This window comes from Macadamia integrifolia, chromosome 5, assembly GCF_013358625.1.
Source record: "Macadamia integrifolia cultivar HAES 741 chromosome 5, SCU_Mint_v3, whole genome shotgun sequence".
NCBI classification, from domain to species: Eukaryota; Viridiplantae; Streptophyta; class Magnoliopsida; order Proteales; family Proteaceae; genus Macadamia; species Macadamia integrifolia.
Window position 1 is genome coordinate 9,698,263 of NC_056561.1, and position 19,590 is coordinate 9,717,852.

Here is a 19,590-nt window from a genome sequence, read left to right on the forward strand (position 1 = left end):
GGGCTGACCTAGGCGATGGGTGCTCATGTGAAGTCGAATCTCTCTCTCTCTCTCTCTCACACACACACACATATAAAATAGGCCATTAGCCCAAAACATGGACATACATATTAGTATAAGTATGTAAAACATGGACATACGTATTAGCATAAGTATGAAAAACATGGACATATGTATTAGCCCGAATGGAATGAAATTAGCTATGAAGCCATTGATTTTATTGGAACATCATACATATTATCATAAGCATTACAAGCTATTACATGCATTCTCTCTAATTAGAATCCTTAGAGCAGTCCTCCGGAGAAAAGGAGAGGGTTCTTCCATGTAAATCATATAAGAACCGGAAATTCGCTTGTTGGTATGCTCCGATCAGAATCTTTTGTAATTCATTAATAGGTGCTATTGCTAAGCAAAAGTAGTCATCCTTAATCAGAAATGAATTTTCAGGCCAAAGAACAAGATCAGCATTTCTGAAATGGAATGTGATGCTCGGAAAATTGTTGAAACCATTAGTCCGATCAAAACATAGATCCATAAGATCCCTTGGTGGGATTCTCTTCACATTATAAGGCTGCAAGTAACGTAACAGATAAGATTTCATACTTGCAAAAGGCCCTGGGGGAAATAAAGTGTAGGGACTTCCTGAGTCTATTAGTGTCCGCCAAAGAGTTAGAGGAGGATCGGAAATACGTTGATCTGCAATGCTGAGAGCCAAGAAGTCCAAGTAGTAAAGACCTGCAGTAGGTCCTGTCAAAATTGGGGTAGTTTTTACCACTCGGCCTTGTGGATATATTTTTGCGTCTTCCCCGAATCGTAGATATGTATTAATCCCTTGATTACCATACATTGGCTGCAAGCAATATGAGAATCGATGCTGGAAGCGATCGCCCAACTGCGAAATGAAGGATTGAGGTGTAGACCCTATACCCATTATACCAGCTATCTCATTATTTGGCATAAATTGAGTATCAAAGTTAACATTGTTCAAGCCACAACCAAAGACTATGTCATTGATAGAAGTTGTGCCCCCAGCATCATTGAATGTAAATTTTTCACTTGCAATGACTCCCTCTGTTAAGGGACCCTGAGCATTCGCATACCGTATTCTGTATGAGCATAAACTTGTATCTTCCCAGCATTGACCGGGTGTACATAGGGGGTTGAGAGGCTCAATATCACATCGAAGAGGATGATAAGTAGTTGATCTGGAATACCCAAATAGTGGGGATCTTTGACGGAAGCAACTTTTGCAACCTTCACATTGTAACCACAACCAATCGCTCCCAGTATCTAATATGAGATAATAGTTTTGATATTGGCCATCAATTGTACCGATGCCAACTATCACTATAAAGTCGAAACCATGGTAATCAACAGGAATACTTATCTCGTCGGGACGAGTACCTCTAGCTATTTGGATCATCCGACGAGCATGGGCTATAGTGCGATTAACATACCTAGAAGTTCTCTCTTCGCTTGAAAGCTTACCTGGATAGAGAGGTGACTCCACTGAATCTCGGTGGATGAGCTTGAGACTGAGGCTTCCAGATTGTGCCAAAGTAAACTGTAGTAGTAACGCAATTGAGAGAAGTCTCAGAAAGAACATGCACATTGTCCTTCCCATTAGGGCACTTTCTGGTGCGGAAGAATGGACTGGTAGATGGTTAACAATGAGTGAAATCTATACCAAGGCCAGAGAACAAAGAGATTTATCATTGAAAATTATCCAAATATAGGACCATATTAAATGTAGAACAAAAGGATGTGATAAGAAATGGCTGGCACCTTTATCTTATATTAATGAAGGAAAAATAGATGGAAAGGCTTTAATGTAAATGAAAAACCCGGCAGTCCAACGAAGATTTATAACTTTGAGGTAACTGCATTAACTTGTCAGAAAACAAAATGAATAGTTGGAGGGAAATTTACTCTCTCTCCTCTACACTTAACCTTTATATACTAAAATTTCCTTACCTTTATTTTTTTTATACTCCTTTATATTTGAAATTTTACATACTTTTCTCCCGTAGTCTTTTTAAATGACCAGATTACCCCTCTTTTCACCTGTTAACCGGTTCATCTCTCTGTCCCTCTCATAATTTTCACTCTCCTTCTCCTCCTCCTCCTCCTCCTCCTCGTGTTTTCTTATCTAAGTAGGATATAAAAGAGAATTGTTTAGGAAGACATGCCCGATTAGCCCTTGCTCCAAATATGGTATCAAACAAAGTGGATTGGAGGGCTAGGATCCGAACCCCTTATACCAGTGTGCCTGTGTTCCACTTCATCATTAATGTTGTGATTTTGTTTCTTTTTACTTTTGTTTTTCTTTTTTCCTTTTCTTTCTTGGATCCATGTAGTCGACTCCTTTAAATTGAGACAAGGCTTTGTTGTTTATTTGTTTATGTAATCAATTAAGATCAATCAAGGCTATACTTCATATCGCATATTCCACCCTTGTTAGAGGCCATAATCTTTTATTTATTTATATATAGGGAGAGGGTTGGTGTAAAAGTTAAGAGAAGAACACAAGAAAAATAACACAAGCATGTAATGAGGTTCAGTCTTCCTTAGAAGCCTAGTCCTCGGAAGAAAACTCCCAATTCTTATTTCTTGGGAGACAAAATTTACTTCTTAAATAGAGGGAATACATACAAACTACCATACAAGGGTAATATACAAAAGAAATGAAATCAGCCAAATCAGCCATGTTATGGGAATAATATTAGCCATAATATGAAACAATTCTCTTCCTAAGAATAGAAGATTGATCCTTATCTACCAACAAATCCTTATCACACCAACACATATTCTATTTAGCTGATCCTTATCACGCCAATACTCCCCCTTGTTGTTTTATGGTTGTCCTTGTTGGCAACTCGGCCACGTGGCGGTGATGACGTGGCCAGTTTGGGTGACGTGGATGAAAGTGATGACGTGGCCAGTTTGGGTGACGTGGATGAAAATGATGACATGGCAGTATCCAGTGTCACCGATGAGATAACAGAGCAGCTTGGTATGCATGGAGTGGTTTAATACATCATTAATAGGTGGTGCGGGTTTCTGGGTCAAAACTGGCAAAATTGGCCTATTTACGATCGAGGGCATTTTCGGCAATGAAAATGACATTTTTGGAAGATTGGTTCTTCATGAAAAATATAGATTGTAATTTTCCTAGTCCAGTGCATTTGATTTCGTCACATTCCGATACCGTATGAAGAAGTTACGGCATTTATGGCAGTCAAGGGCAGTTTCGGCATTGAAGATGAATTTTTTAAAGGAAGCGTTCTACATGTAACAATACGAAAAAAATACAATCTTTCCAAAGGTTCTGATTTCATCGCATTCCGATTCCGTATGAGAAAGATACGTCATTAGAAAGGTGTAGGGGCATTTTGGTCTTTTTACATGGATGATTCAGATGATTGAGTCTTCTGAAAAGTTGTAGAGCATCCAGTTACGATTCCAACGCACTTTGTTTCATCTCGATCGGATATCGTATGAAAAAGTTATAAGCATTTCCGTAAAGTCGGTTCGAAAATCCAAACCGAAAATCCATCAGTTGCTCTCGGTGTTGGGTGGATTTTTCGGATTTTATTTTTGAAATTCGAAGGGCTTTTGTGTAATTTAAAGATTTTGAAGGTCTGAGTTGTAAGGGGTCTTTAAGCACTGAAACATATGGAGGCAGGGGCTTGATTGTAATAAAGAGGAGTAAAGGGAAGTGAAATGGACGGCCAAGATTCGGCCACGTAGGCTTGATGCCCATCCAAAGGCTGCTGAGATTTTGGTGTGATATGGACGAGATAGATGCTTGCGCGTGGGATTTGATTGGTTAGATGCATAATTCTTGATGCACTGGCGCTACACTATATCAAGGTATGTTATTGTGTTTCGCGCGTGTATAGAAGGTATAAAAATGATTCCGATCTTAATGATCTCATGAAATCTGATTAAAGCCATCATGGAAGATTCGGATCCAACGGTCAATATGCATTTTCACTTTTGTGAGTGGGAGACAAGCTCCCTTAAAATCCGGAAAAGCAACCAATCATAGATCGACAACACTTCTGACGATGTCAGCGCCTACGTCATGATGACGTCATCGAGATTCAAATCTAACAGTTTGGATCTGTTGTCCGTTGGTTTAATCGGACGGCTTGGATTATAAGATCTCTTATATGAGATCTACGGTCAGATTTCGCCCTTGTTGCGCGCGCCGCCGGTGTAGCCTACGCCACCCGTACGAAGATTCCATTTCGGGCTATTTCATTGCTCCAACTTCAAAAGGTCATAACTCCCTCATTTTAAGTCGGATTTGGGTGAACCAAGTTGCAGCTTCTTCGTTTTTTCAAGCCCTACACCATGGAAGCAAGAAAAATGGGTTTTGAGTGAAAGAAAGCTACGATTTTGGTAGGAGAAGCTTCCCCCTCTTTGTTGGTCCTTGAATGAACATACATTCTTGATGATAAATGTTCTTAGGCCATTAAAGGAGGTAAAAGAGGTGGTTGAAGTGTGTTAATGGTACATTAACTCAAAGCCAAGGAAGAAGAGAAGAAAGCAAGGATGTGTTTGCTTTGAAGAGCAAGAAGCCAAGGAGAGAGAAGGTGTGAGCACCAAACTTGTCAGTACAAGTTTCTAGTCATCCCAGGCAATCGGTTGTGAGATTCTCTAACCCTGGATTTTACATTACATATATGTATGTATGTTAGGGTTAGTTGTGGATGAATGTATACATGCTAGGTTAGTTGTGGATGAACTGTAAGAATGCTAGCTAGTTGTGGATGCATATGCTAGGCAAAGCTTGACTGTAGGGCATTGATATAAGCCCAATTTAGTTGTATTATTTATTGTGTGCTTAGTGGGTGCTAAGCACCGGGAGTGGGTGCTAAGCACCGGGAGTGGGTGCTCCCGTGTAGTGGGTGCTACACATTGTATCGGCACTACGAGTGCCATCTCAGCTTCGGCTTGAGAAAATTGGGTGTGGGTGCTCCCGACTGTGGGTGCAGTCAAAAGTAGTGTATTGAGTAGGTACGAAGCCTTTACAGGCACTACTCCGGGGATGTAGGCAAATTGCCGAACCTCGTAAAAACCCTGTGTTGTGGGTGCTTGTTGTTTGCATTTGATATTGAAGTGCGTGGAATGTGGAATGGGTGTGCATACTTGGAAGTGCCTATGAGAGGCTGAGTGTGCATACGAATGTGTGCAAACAGGGACAGGTATATCAGGTTCTTCTTGGCCAGACATCGGACAGGTTTTTAGGTATCAGAATTGAACTCACTGATTCACCCCCCCTCTCAGTGACTGCCGGGTTACAACACCCCTCTAGTTGGAGCAAAGATTTTATCGAAGGTCAACTTGTTCAGTAAATGGTGAAAGGGACCTTTCGACAATGCCTTGCTGAAAAGATCAGCAAGTTGATCTTCACTGCGAATGTATGGAATTTCAAAGGTTTTATCTTGAACTTTTTCTCGTACAAAATGATAGTCCACCTCTATATGCTTGGTCCTTTCATGGAACACGGGATTGGATGCAATATGAGTGGCTGCTTGGTTGTCACAGAACAATTTTGTAGGGTTGACAGACTCACATCCCAGTTATTGCAGTAATGATCATAACCACACTAGCTCACTAGTAGCAGATGCCATGACACGATATTCAGCTTTGGCACTTGAGCGAGCTACAACATTTTGTTTCTTACTCTTCTAGGTAACAATATTCCCACCAATAAAGATATAGAATCCGGTAGTTGATTTCCTATCCACGGGACTTCCAGCCCAATCGGAGTCAATATACACAATGATTTATGTATGGCCATTTTTCCTCATTAAAATTCCTCTACCTGGGGAAGATTTTAAATATTGCAATATATGGTCAACAAACTCCATGTGCCTTTTGGTAGGGGCATACATAAACTGACTCACGTAGCTAACCGCATTAGCAATGTCTGGTCTGGTAATAGTCAAATAGATCAGGCGCCCTATCAGACGTTGATATTGGCCAATATCCTGTAATGGAGTATCATCATTAGTAAACTTACTATTGTAATCCATAGGTACACTGGCAGATTTAGCTCCCAACTTACCGGTTTCTCTCAACAGATCTAGGATATATTTACGTTGAGAAAGAAACAATTTACTTGAGAGCTTGTTACTTCAATACCCAGAAAATATCTTAGCTTTCCAAGATCTTTGATGTCAAATTCAGCACTCAAGAGCTTCTTGAGAGTTTTAATTCCAAAGTGATTATTGCCTATAATCACAAGGTCATCAACATAAACCAGAATGACCACAATGCCATTGTCATTAGTTTTAACAAACATAGAAGAATCAGATTCTTCCTTTTTAAACCCAACTTGATATGTACCATGCTCGAGGTGATTGTTTGAGGCCATATATGGCCTTTTTGAGTTTGCAAATCCTTCCATCTTGATTTTCTAATGCATGGCCAGGTGGAAGATCCATATAGACTTCCTCTTCAAGGTCTCCATGGAGGAATGCATTCGTTATGTCCATTTGAAATAGAGACCACCCATAGTTAACTGCAACAAACATTAGAATACGGACAATGTTTATTTTAACTACTAAAGCAAACGTCTCATTGTAATCAACACCATATGTTTATGTGTATCCTTTGGCAACAAGTCTTACCTTGTGCCTTTCTATAGTTCCATCACTATTATACTTGATCTTACAGATCCATCGACATCCCACAATATGTTTACCATTAGGTAAACGGGTTATTTCCCAAGTATTATTGTGATCAAGAGCCTGCAATTCATCATTCATGGCTTTAATCCGTACTTTTTGTTTGCTTGCTTCTCTAAAACTATCTGGTTCCTTATGGGAATCGATTGCAGATAGAAAACTTAGGAATTTTGAAGAAATATTCTCATAACAAATATAAGCATGTATAGGATGTTGTGTGGTGTAATAAGTGGTGTAATCTCTTAGTCGAGTTGACATTTTGGGAACACGATCAGATCTACGAACTGGCATAGATGGCGCTGGAACAGTAACTAGAGAAGATGGCGCTGCTGGAGGGGATGGCGTACTGGAGGGGATGGCGCAAATGGATCTGGTCTAGCCTCTCTGTTATTAACAATTGAATTATCAACCCCCTGACTCAAACCTCCATCCTCATTGACCCTATCATCAAGTAATGGGACAGGAACAAATTCATCATTCATAGAAAAATCACTGTGGTCGATGGTATTTATCTCCCATTGAATTTGAGTCCTGTCAGGGAAAAACATGTGAGCTTCATCAAAAAGTACATCACGAGAGATATAGAGATGGTTTGTACTGGGGTCATAACATTTGAATCCTTTTTTAATAGAGGAATACCCAACAAAAATACACTTGCGTGCCCGAGGCTCAAGTTTACTAGCTGGAGAATGGACATAACAAATACATCCGAAAACACGGAGATGGGAAATGTTAAATTTTCAACCATGAAACAATTCCATAGGTGACTTGTAATTGAGAGTCTTCCTTAGAATTCGTGACTTTGGTCGCAATAATATCAGCCATGAGGAGCAACCAAAGAGAAGAGAGAAAGTATGAGAAGCAATGTATACTTAGCTGGAATGACCAGAATTGGTTGAAAGCAACCTTGAACAACAGCCAGAACAACAATTTGAAATCAACAACACAGGCGTTGGTTTCAGCAATGTAGCGGACAAGAACACTTGATCAGATCAGAAAACATGCTCTGATACTATGTAAAAGTTAAAGAGAAGAACACAAGAAAAATAACACAAGCATGTAACGAGGTTTGGTTTTCCTTAGAAGCCTAGTCCTCGGAGGAAAACTCCCAATTCTTCTTTCTTCTTGGGAGAGAAAATTTACTTAATAAATAGAGGGAATACACACAAAATACCATACAAGGGTAATATACAAAAGGAATGAAATCAGCCAAATCAGCTGTGTTATGAGAATAATATCAACCATAATATGGAACAATTCTCTTCCTAAGAATAGAAGATTGATCCTTATCTGCCAGCAGATCCTTATCACACTAACACATATCCTACTTAGCTGATCCTTATCACGCCAACAGTTGGGCATGCCGTTATCCAATGGATTGGAGCCGGGGGGGGGGGTTTGAGACAGGAGGGGCATGGGTAATTTTTTTGGTAAAGGTTATGTATGCTATTCAAATGGTGGTTTATCTTAGGTGAAAGACTCCACGTATCTTGATTCCTGTCTCCTGAGTGGCATTATAGATAAAATAACTGGACCATGTAGAGAAAAGTTCTCTATACCGGGCAGTGTAGAAATAACATCCCCAGCTCCCTAGAGTTTTTCAAAAATCCGAAGAAGACCTTTAGCCCCTCGGCGGCACCATTTGGAAGTCTCTCTCTCTCTCCTCTCTCTCTTTTGAAGATAACCCAAGTTTTCTGCTTTCATTATTTGACAACTAAAGACTCTCTTAGTGAACTCTGAACAGTAATCTTTTCGTCAATCTTACTTCAAATGTAGAAATGGATTCCATTTTCTTCGATCTGTGATTAATTACTCCGCCCTTTTTTCTTTGATGATTGACCTACTCTTGCCCCTTAATCAGTTTAATTTTGAGGACTTCTGTACGATTTCAAGATTTGGGTAACACTGTAGGGTTTTTGAAATTTCGATTGAAATTGTATTTTTGAACTTTCCTACTTGTCAAATGTACTGTTCTTTCTTATTGGCGGATTCTTATGTGATATTTGGTAGTCAAGACTCAAGACGCATTATATTTTATTATCATATAAGTAAGAAATGATTAAGGATTGCTGAATTTGCAAAATCTTGACATACCATGTGATTAATGGTTATATGGGGTGTTGGATTTATGGGCTAAATTAATTATTCGGGTTGATTAAATGGGTAAGAATTGAGTTGCATGAACCGGTTCGATCCACTCTCAAGTTTAGGGATATGTTGGCCCAACCCATTATGGTTTTGAGTTTTGGGTGCAGGACAATATTATAAATACTGGGTTTTGGTCCCTATAGCCATTATTCATTCTTCCCCACTTTACCACTAAAGTGAGAGAACCAAGGAAGTCTAAGGGGTTGTAGAAGATCCATAGCCAAGCCAATAGAGCGAAAGTGGGAATGACCAACATCGATCATCTTCAACATACTTGGTGAAAGGTTTATAATTTTATTAGATTTGTGTTCTTGTTTTTCTGTGTGGCTTCGTCAACTAGGGTTTCGGACTCAAACACATAGGAAGATCTAACAGGTGGTATCAGAGCCAACAACACAGGACAACAATTGATAAAAAAAAAATTTTGGATTTTTTAATTCAAAAATAAAAATAAAAATAAAAATAAAAATTGAACATATCATGATGTTTATTTTATTTTATTTTTTATCTTGGCCGATCGCTATTGGCGACAACTTGTTGGGTGCAAGCATGATACTATGAGGATTTTTTTTCTTCTCTTCGGTTTCCCATTCGTGGAAGGGGTTCGGTCTATTTTTTGTCCGTCAAATTCTGTGCTTGCAACTCGAGTTTGTTTAAGAAAAAAAAGAAAAGTGCCGGCGAGCAAATCCGCAGCCAAGGCAAAAATGCTGGCTTGCGAAATTTGCTTGCAACAAGCTAGCCCACAGACAGAGCTGCAAATCCCACGACAAACTGCCATCCGGATTCCCGACCATGCTCAACTCTCATGCCACGGAGCAGGTGTCGCGCACCGCAAAACCAGCAACCCCTTGAAGCATTCTTGATTTTTGACCCGTTGAGTTCATCGGAACATGGTGGGTATTTGCCGGGGTTGGGGTTGACCTGCGTTGACCTATTTTACCACAGAGGTAGAGGAGCGGGGATTATTAATTCTTAGATGAAGAGGGGCGGCGGCTGTTAGTTCTCAGATAGGATTTCCATCACTTTGCTTTGAAAGACAAAGTTAAGTGGTAATAGGATATAATGGGAATTAGATTTATTGTTTTATTTTTTAAGTTATAACATAACACATGGGCTAAGCCAGTTCAGACTTATTAAAAGCGTAATGGGCTTGGCCCATATACATAATTTAGTAGATGGACTTTTCTTTATTTAATGTTTTTATGGGCTTTTTGTATTTAAAGTTTTTTATGGGCTTATTGGATGTTGAGTTACAATAAAATAGTTTTAATTGGGCTTGAATATTTGAAACCCGAATTGGGCTTGGGTTGGTGGTCTTTGATATAACTAATGGGCTAAGATGGGTTAAGCTCATGTCTGAATTTGTTTCTTATGTTGGGATAAAGTATAAACCCATGCTTTGTTAAAAGGAATAATGGGCTAAGAAGTTCACTTGAACCATAAGTCAAATCGAACCGACCATATCAAATTTGGACTAATGAATTAAGTCATGGTTGAACCGATTGAGTCAACATTAATACCCGAGTTGACCGGTGTTGACCAGGAAAGTATTAAAAAAAATAATAATAAATAAATAAAGGCTTGTTTGGATTTTTGTGTTTTTTGGGTTTTTATTTAAACTACTTTGAATGCCTTTTTAAGGGTCATTTTAAGGCCAAATTGAAATTCGATTTTTTGCGTTGGATTCCTTGTTTCAGGTTACATTCAATGATTTAATTTGTTCTATGACATGTTTATATGAATTTTTCTATTATATTTGTATTTATTCATAGAACTAAGAGGGCATGGATTAATGTTTTGAAAAATGACTATGTTATTGATCACTGTGAGATTATGAAGAATTTTATCACTTGAAATAGTCTTATTTGGCAATGGTCAATCTTCACATAATGCCTAGTGAGGCTTTTCATAGTTGAATCAATTTCATTATGAGTCCCAAGGTCTTATGAATGATAAAATTATGTTGGTCATCATGATATCACTTTATTATGTACTTGGGATATTGTGGATAAATATTTGACCGATCGAATCAGTGGGAGGATGGATTTATGTACTCTGAAATGTTGTTTATGGTTCGACCAGTGCGTGTATGTTCAACATACTGGGTTGATTTTAATACAAGAAAAATGAGACCCATATTTTGTGTTCCATAACTGTTTTGGAATAGTTATAGTATTTTGTCTTTGTTGTATAACAACTTTATGCCATATTTTTGTCAATGGTTGTACAAATAATACTTCAAGTGTATGTTTTCACACATATATTTATGTTTATGCATGTACTACTTTATCATTACCCATGATATTGAAAAGTCATTTATGAATGACGTAAGTAGAAAATTAATGATATTTTATACTTGCATGTCATATTTGAAACACCTTGTGATGAATAGATGATTTTGGAATTAAATTGGGGGTAAGTTTCCGCACATGATTGGCTGCATAATGCATTTATAAGAAAGTATAAAAGAGTTGCGTGGAATCCACTAAAGTGGTACATCTTATTATTCCATGGTTTTTTACAGGGCAGTAATGTAGGTGACATTTGCCCAAAGGTGATGTCACCAAAGTTAAGAAAATGACAGTAACCTAAAGGTTCCTAAGCCCAAATGTGAGGGGATTTCAAAAGTTATTGTTCTTTTCACATTAGATATGGATTTGTAAGAGGACCAGTGCATTCTTAGCCAAAAAGATAGGAATGTAGTAATGATTATGATTCTTGTATGGTTATTGTTGTCCTAGTGACATATTTAAACGTATATTTTGAACATAAAGATTTAAATCTCCAATGGGAAAGATATGATAAAACTGAGTGAATCCCACCAAAGTGGTACATTCAGTTCGATTGTATTTTCCCCAACAGCAAAGGTGATACTTTTTCAAATGTTATGTCATCAAGGTTTGAGGATAATTATCCACATTTCAGAAAGAAAAATTGAATTAAGAGTTCTTTTGCCCAAAGGTGATTGAATTCCATAGTTAGTATTGTTTTCACAGTTAAAAAAATAATATAAGAGCTTCAGTTAATTCATGTCCCAAAGGATAGGGATACGGTTTTAGTTATAACTCTTATTTAAAATATATTAATGGTATTACATACATTTATATTATGATTTATATTTTTAAATTTGGCATGTATTGTGTTGTTGTTACTGCTCTAGTAGGATGACCATTCCCTTAAGTTATGTATCTTCCATCCCAATGCTCATTAGTAACAACTATCAAAAGTGGGTGGAGGAATTAGAATTGCATTTAGGTCTTCATGACTTAAACTTGGCACTTAGGGAGCCTAAACCTGAGCCTCTCACAGACTCAAGCAAAAGTGCTAAAATGACTGAGTTTAAGAAATGGACTAAAGCAAATAGAAAGTGCATACTGGTTTTGAAAAAGGCAGTTCCTGAAATTATACATGGGAACATAGAGATCAAAGATACTGTAAAAGAATTTCTAGATGCTATTAAAGTTAGGTTTCAACACAACAAGAAAGCTGAGAAAACCACATTGATGATCAGACTAATGAATACAAGGAATGATAGATATGAGAGTGTTAGAGAATACATTTTGGGTGTAGCTATTGATACTGGTAAACTTAATGATCTTGGAATACAGATCGATGAAGAATATATTGTTCACATTGCACTGAATACCCTCCCTAGTCAGTATAAGGTTATCCAGTCTACTTACATTGCATTGAAGGAAGATTGGAGCTTAAATGAGTTTATTTCCATTTGCACTCAAGAGGAAGAAAAATTGAAACAAACCATGTTTGAGAGTGCACATGCAACTTTTCACAAGGGATCTTATAGTGGACCAAGCAGAAGGAACAAGAATTTTTTCAACAAAGGAAGCTTCAAGCCATATGATAGGACTAAGAGCTCTCAATAACTTGACACATCTCAAAAGTCTCAGGATGAAGAGAAGACCAACAACATAGAGTGTTTCTGGTGCCATAAGAAAGGATATGTGAAGAATGATTATTTTATTTTCAATAAATGGTTAAAGAAGATGAAGAATTCTAGGGCTGATAAGTAGGATGATGCCAAGAAAGGTTGATGTAGACTGATCACCAGCAATTGAGAGCAAGTAAAAATTGGTCCCATCAAGTAGTTAGGATTTCTTTATATTCAGTTATTTGAAATGCTTGATTAGTGGGAGCTTTGTTTTTGTTTAATACTTGTTTATGTTTTGAACCTTAGCCTGTATGTTTTGGGGCACAGTTTGATGAATTATAGTTAAGTTTTAGCATTTACATTATGCACAGTTATTTCTTTTATTATTTGGTTTATGGTTTCATTTGAGAATGCTTTTATAGGCAGTAATTGTCTTAGTTATAGGCAATATTTTGCCACAGTTCAAAAGGTAATGTTTGCCATATTTTAAGATAATATTTATCATAGTTCAAAGGCAATATTTGCCACAGTTTATAGGCGAAAAACCACAGTTAGATATTAACTATAGATCAAAGGCAATTTGCCACAGTGAAGGTTAATATTACAGTTAAGGACCTACATGGAATTACAACAGTGTAATTTGAGGATATGCCAATGTTTCTATGATAGTATCCCACATAGATTCGTGTTGGGAAACTTACTTATGTTTGTAATGACATAAAGTTGTATACCGTACATTGAGGTGCATCTTCTGCTGTTGTTCGATATGAGTGATTTTTCAATTGAATCACAGTAAGAGTGATTAGTGTAAGATTCTATGGCCATACCAATTTAAAGACATCCTTATAATTAAAGTAGCCTAAGTGGGAGATTGTTGAATTTATGGGCTAAATTAATTATTTGGTTGATTAAATAGTGAGAATTGAGTTGCATGAACAGGTTCGATCCACTCTCAAGTTTAAGGATATGCTGGCACAACCCATTGTGATTTAGGGTTTTGGGTGTAGCACAATACTGAGTTTTGGGTCCCTACAACCATTATTCATCAATATCGATCGTCTTCAACATATTTGGTGAAAGGTACAATTCGATCCTCCATAATTTTATAATTTTATTAGATTTGTGTTCTTGTTTCTCCGTATGACTTCGTCAACTAGGGTTTCGGAATCAAACCCGGGGATATCTCACGTGGGGTTGCAGCTTGTTCTGATTTTTCTTTTTGTGTTCTGTTTGTGTCGGATGTTTGTTAAGTGTGGATTGTTCTGGGTGAGTTATGCACCCTTATACTGTCTATGCTTTCTTCTGCCCGTTGGTGCTCAAGTTGGGAGGTTCTTAGAGCTTTACTTTTTCTGCAACAATGTTGTTTACGCCAGCAACTCTAAGAAGTGAAATGCGGAGTTTGGTTTATAGATTATTCTCTAAAAGATGCAGCCATTTTGCTTTACCTGTGTCTTTTGGGATGATGATTGACAATAAGATCGGCACACCATCCATTCCACCTGATTTTGAGCGAGAGTTGGAAGCAAAACCTGAAGTTCCCTGTTTCTCTAGTGGTGGCTGTATGGAGCTCATGGCAGTCCCGAAGAGGAAGGTCCATCCCTTTTGCTCTCTCCCCCCCTCCGCGCATTTGAAATTGTATACTTCAGAGTATTTGTATGTTGATTTTTGGATGATTGCATTGTTAGCATTAGAGATTGAATTTTCAAGGTAGATAATCTTTCATGTTCTGACTTAGATTGGGATTTCGGTTCGGGTTCTGATTGTTGGTTATTTTAGCGATAATGTTATGTCATATAAGGATTCATATGTTTGAGCTTTGATTTACTTGAGTAGTTCGTCATATATAATTGGTTTTTATATGATTTTGTTGGGTAGGAGGTTTTTCCGACTTTAGTGTCTTATTTTTCTCTCTGAAATTACTACCCATTGACTCACAACAGGGGAGGATGCCTTCGTGTTTGGCAATGATTTCAACCAACTCAATCCATAGGGATCTAGAGGATCATTCCAGATTATATCAAATAGTTGACGCTACTGTAGAAACATAAGTGTTTTGAGTTCTCCATACATCGTGGTGGATCAGAGCAATGTAAAGTAATTTAGAGCCAAAAACAAATCATAAACCAAGATCAGGTAACTAAAGACACCATTTTAGATTTAGAACAATCCTATATCTTATTTCACTTTTGGAGGTTGGTGGGTGTCCAGTTTGGGGCCAACACCTATCTACGTTACTTTACCCTTTGGGTAGTGGTAAGTGAGCCATGGAGGGATGGGAAGCTAGAAAACAATGAAAATGAAAGTCCCTTGGGCAGAGTAACGGAAGAAAATTATGCTAATTTAGTTGACATAGAGGATGGGAAGGAGGGGTGGGTTCATAAGACAGAGGGATGAAAAAGAAACCCAATAGAGATCAGATATCTCTAAAAGAATAACAGACTGAGGAGATATTTTTATGACAAATAATGTGTTACTGGGAATTGTAACATCCAAGATCCCTATTGTTCCAAGACAACTTGATTACACCTACGAATACTGATGTTTCGAACATCTGAGCAACTGTCATGGTCCCAACTTTTTCAAGCAGACAAGATGCCACACCTATGAAATCTGGTGAGACCAACCCAACTCCAGGATATTGTTCTGATTTAGCTGCTGTTGCTGTTCAGAACCTTCCTAGCTTACAAGTGATGGTTAAATACCCTGGCTTAGATAGTTTTTATGTTGTCTTACTTCGCTAAAGATTGAAAATGTCTTCTTCAACTGCCAAAGACATTTTAAACTAACTGAGAATATGATTCTACATATCGAGAAGCAAGATGCATAAAACCAAATTAAGAATAGAAACAGAGAGATCTAGACAGTTTACATATGAGGGTTAAGTCCCTTGGCCTAGATAGTTTTTCATTTTGTAAAAGATTGAAACTGCTGCCAAAGACATTTTCACTGATACATCAAGAAGCAAGACGGATGAAACCAAATTGGGAATAGAAGCAAAGACATTTATTAGTCAAGTCTTCAATGAAGTCTTCTCCACTATGAAACAAGTACTAAAGAAAGGAAAGATATGCTGAACACATGCCACACGATGCTGCCACGGTAGAGATCTGTCAAAGACAAGACATAAGAGTGGTCAACTTGTTGAAAACAACAGAGAAAGAATCATATTGATCCATATCCTTGATTTTTCTGTAAGCTATGGAAACACTTTATTCTATCCCAGTGCAGCTAGCAAAATATTCAAACTATATGACCATTTATAATGATCAACACTGATGATATTGCTGATATTCATTCATTGAAACTCCTAATCTTATATTATTTGTACTTTCCAGTAGAGTCAAGTCAACGATAAAAGAAAACAGGGCAATGCAGACAAACAGTCAGGAGTGCTGTTCCCATAAACTTAAAAGAGATAAAAGGGGAAGGACAGGAACATGGAGGGTGCATTTTGGTAATGCTATTTAACCACCCTGCAACAGCTTGGATATGAGCAGTTAGAATTTATAGTAGACCAATAATTTTGTGGAAAAAGAGATGGCCAGAGATGAAACCAACTGATGCAGATTAATTACCAAAATAGGCTTGTTTTATTAGGAATAAGCTTAGGGTTGGGTTCCATACATGTTGGGCCTTTGATCCCATGTATTTTGAGTGTAGTAGACCACTTTTATGGGTCTAAAAGGGGGGCTCTAAGATTGAGTACGGGATTACTAGTTAGTTTCCTTTTTTGGGTTTGATTTGAGTTATATTTGTTTCCTTAGGAGTCAAGTTGTTAATTGAGTCAAGTCATTAGTAGTTAGTTTCCTTTTTCAACTATTTTCTAATTTCAGTTAGTTTCTAATTGCGGTTTTTAGTAACTATTGTATTAGGAGAATATTTGGTTTCTTTTTTGAGGAACCTTTTATTTTGTAATTCCCTCCCCCATTAACATTATAAATAAATAAGAGGAGGCTCCTAAAAAGCCTAGATGATTTTTGAAAAACAAATTAATGGTTGCTGCTATTGTCTTCGTCATGGAGATTTGTCTTGTGTTTGATCAAGGCTGAAGGAATTGGTGTTTGATCCAATTGACTCTTTGCTGTGTGAAGCCCAAGAGGTTCCTTTCAAGTGTTTTATTCTTCTCTTTTCAAGCTTTATTATCAAGGTTCTACTGCTGCCAAACAAATCAGGTATTTATTCTGCAACTTTTCTGCCCAGAAAATTCTGAAATAGGACCTGTCGGCCTTTTCAGCTGGAGCTAGTTCCAGCCATCGATTAGTCTCCAAACTAAGGTCGATTGTTCCCCTATATTCCCTCATGGATTGACCCAAAGTAGGTCTGATTCTAAGCTGATGTTATAGAGATATTCAAAATCTTCGGATTTTTGTCCTGTAATGCATCTGCCAGAATTTTAACAGAATCGATATTCTGAATTGTTATTTCTGTTCTGCTATTTTCTGCTACTGTTTTGGGACTGCTGCACCTTATTAATATTGCTGGTTATTAGCTTATTGGGTCTACTGAAGTCTAGGTTAGATAGTGTTGAATATTGTGATCTATAGCTACTACTATCATTTTTTTCTGTGGTTTGATTTTTCTTGCTGGTATATCAATCTGCTGTGGATTATTGTGGAGGTTATGTGGTTGTTCTTAGATTAAAAGATCCTGAAGCTGAGACTTGATTAGACCCGTATCCTAGTCTACATTACCAACCTTGAGAGCTCTTGTGTCTTAAAAAATGTATTCAGAAGGTTAGCAAAAAAGTTAATTTCAAGTGAATGCATGGTTTAAGATCTCAGCAAGATCTCGCTAATATCTCATTTTTTCAAAAAGGTGAGATGAGATGAATTGGCGAGATATAAATTGTACAAAAACTCAACCAATCTCTCGAGATCTCACCAAGATCTTGCCAAATCTCACCTCTGTCTCGCCTATCTCTCTACTTTGTTGAAGAAAAAACACTAAGGAGCAAGGGATTTGGTGCTTTTGCTTGAGGATCTCCATTCCTACACTCATTGAAGCTTAAAGAGTAGAGAGTATTACCTCCTCATCCACATTTGGAGTTACTTCTCTTCTCAAGAACCATTTTAGAATAAAAAATCTTCTCAAACCCATTTTTTCATGGAAACATCATCAATACTTGTTGGTTTACAATTTTTTTTATATGTGATGCATATAACACTAATCTATGGATTCATGGAGGGAAATATATTTTTCTGTTTAAATAAACGATGCATATAACACTGGCCTTATGTTGCTTTGTGGCTTATCTTATGTCATTTCAATTTTTGAATGTATGTGAATGTGACTCATCAGTCATCAATGTTAATTTTTAAACAATTAAGTAATTATCTATGATGTCTTTTAAATTCTTATGATTATGTTTATCATGGAATAGAGCATACTAGCCTAGGGTTTGAAGAGTCGGAGATTACTTATATAGGGTACAAAATCAAAGTACCATTTTAGGTATGATTTTTTAAAAGCTGATATTTCCATTGTGTTTAGAAGGCCTAAAATAGGGCAAATATCAAGTTTCAGAGGCTACAAAGGCCATATGGCCACCGTGACCAACCACCAAGTTGACCGGGGAAAAAATACATGATCTCGGCGAGATCTCGCTAGATCTCTCTTTTTTGGATCAGTGAGATGGGGGGGCAAGAGCGAGATCTTAAACCTTGAGTGAATGAACCCTTCCTCTTTCTTAGTAGAAGAAGACTTGCTGCTTATAAGGCTATATCAATTATGTATTCTTCATCAACCACCATAAATGGTCCAACCCTCCTATAATGAAAGAAGAGAAATGAAATTGCAACCTGAGTTTTTGTTAGTCCCAAGTTAGATTGAATTGCTGGGAGAATACAAAATTTCAAGGAAGTGATGGTAACTAAACTTAAGATTGAGGGAAAGATTATTTAGGAGAAGTAATATCTTCGAACTAGAATGGTCACTGGCATTTCCTGAGAAATCTCTTAAGGTATTCTAATTCAGGAGAAACCAATTAGTAGCTTTACGAAAATAATAACATGCAATTTTAGTTTTCTATTCCCAGATAAATAGAAAAGGAAAAGAACAGTACTGTAAGACTTGTCTTTTGCATCCTTGCCGTGATGCTTTGACCTCCTCTTTAATTTGTGTTGGCTGGCTGGGATGTCGAACCAACTATGGTCAATGTGGGCTGCACGTGCCACTGACACTCTGAACCAAATATGGGGTCTTCTTAACTGGACTGTACCAATTTTTTTTTATCCTTTTTCTCTTGTTATTTGGTTTGTGGGAGCATGCTGCATGTCCCAGTCAGAATGTTCTTTTATAAAGTGGCATGTGGCACTTCAGATGGGGCTGAAAAGTTGTAGACTGATGTACCCCAAGGCCTCTTCACAAGTCAAATTTCAGACCGATCCAAGTTTGTGAAATGGCAGAATGAGAAAATTGCTAAATCTGGGACTACCAAAAAGTTGTAAGCATGGGACTACATTGGGGGTTCATGGACATACGCTGGACTGCTGAGTGGGTATGTCTGCATATGAGAGGGTGTATTAAATTTCATTATGGAATTTAACATGTGGCCAATCCCCATCATACCCTAGACATCCATTGTTCGAGTTGCCACATCACTCTTCCATGTGGCAAAAAAAACAGGGCAAGCTCATATGGAAATCAATTGAAGAAACCTTTTTCCCTTGGTTTCATTGCTTTATTTATTTTTGTAAATTTTTTTATCTTGCACTTTTTATAGAAATTTTCTTGGGGTGTCTCCTAACAGTATTTATTTTTTTGTGGTCTCACAATTATTAGTATTTATTTCTGTCTTCTATATTTTGTGACAAAGAAACTTATCAAAAAGAGTTCTCTATGTTTTTTTTT

At 37.5% G+C, this 19,590-nt stretch overlaps 2 protein-coding genes across 2 annotated transcripts in view; one reads left to right on the forward strand and one right to left on the reverse strand.

Annotated features, from left to right (window-relative positions):
• Positions 1 to 274: 274 nt before the first annotated feature.
• On the reverse strand, positions 275 to 6,424 carry LOC122077855 (aspartic proteinase CDR1-like). Its single transcript, XM_042643757.1, has 3 exons — positions 6,137 to 6,424; positions 5,931 to 6,005; positions 275 to 1,684 (listed from the first exon to the last, which is right to left on the reverse strand). The coding sequence occupies exons 1-3, from the start codon at positions 6,422 to 6,424 to the stop codon at positions 275 to 277; spliced, it is 1,773 nt and encodes a 590-aa protein (XP_042499691.1).
• A 7,489-nt stretch (positions 6,425 to 13,913) lies between these two features.
• Positions 13,914 to 19,590, forward strand: part of LOC122078732 — an 8,425-nt gene continuing 2,748 nt past the window's right edge. Inside the window, exon 1 of the mRNA XM_042644834.1 lies at positions 13,914 to 14,332. Coding sequence (XP_042500768.1) covers positions 14,099 to 14,332 — 234 coding nt within the window. The 5' untranslated portion in view covers positions 13,914 to 14,098. The remainder of the gene's footprint in view (positions 14,333 to 19,590) is intronic.

Excerpts from the sequence above, each read along its gene's own strand:
- LOC122077855 (XM_042643757.1), bottom strand. The coding sequence starts at position 6,424 with ATGGAAGGATTTGCAAACTCAAAAAGGCCATATATGGCCTCAAACAAT. Across the intron at positions 6,006-6,136 it reads TTGAAGTAACAAGCTCTCAA|GATATTGGCCAATATCAACG; the intron begins GTAAATTGTTTC and ends ACTCCATTACAG. Across the intron at positions 1,685-5,930 it reads GACCAGACATTGCTAATGCG|ATTTCACTCATTGTTAACCA; the intron begins GTTAGCTACGTG and ends GCCTTGGTATAG.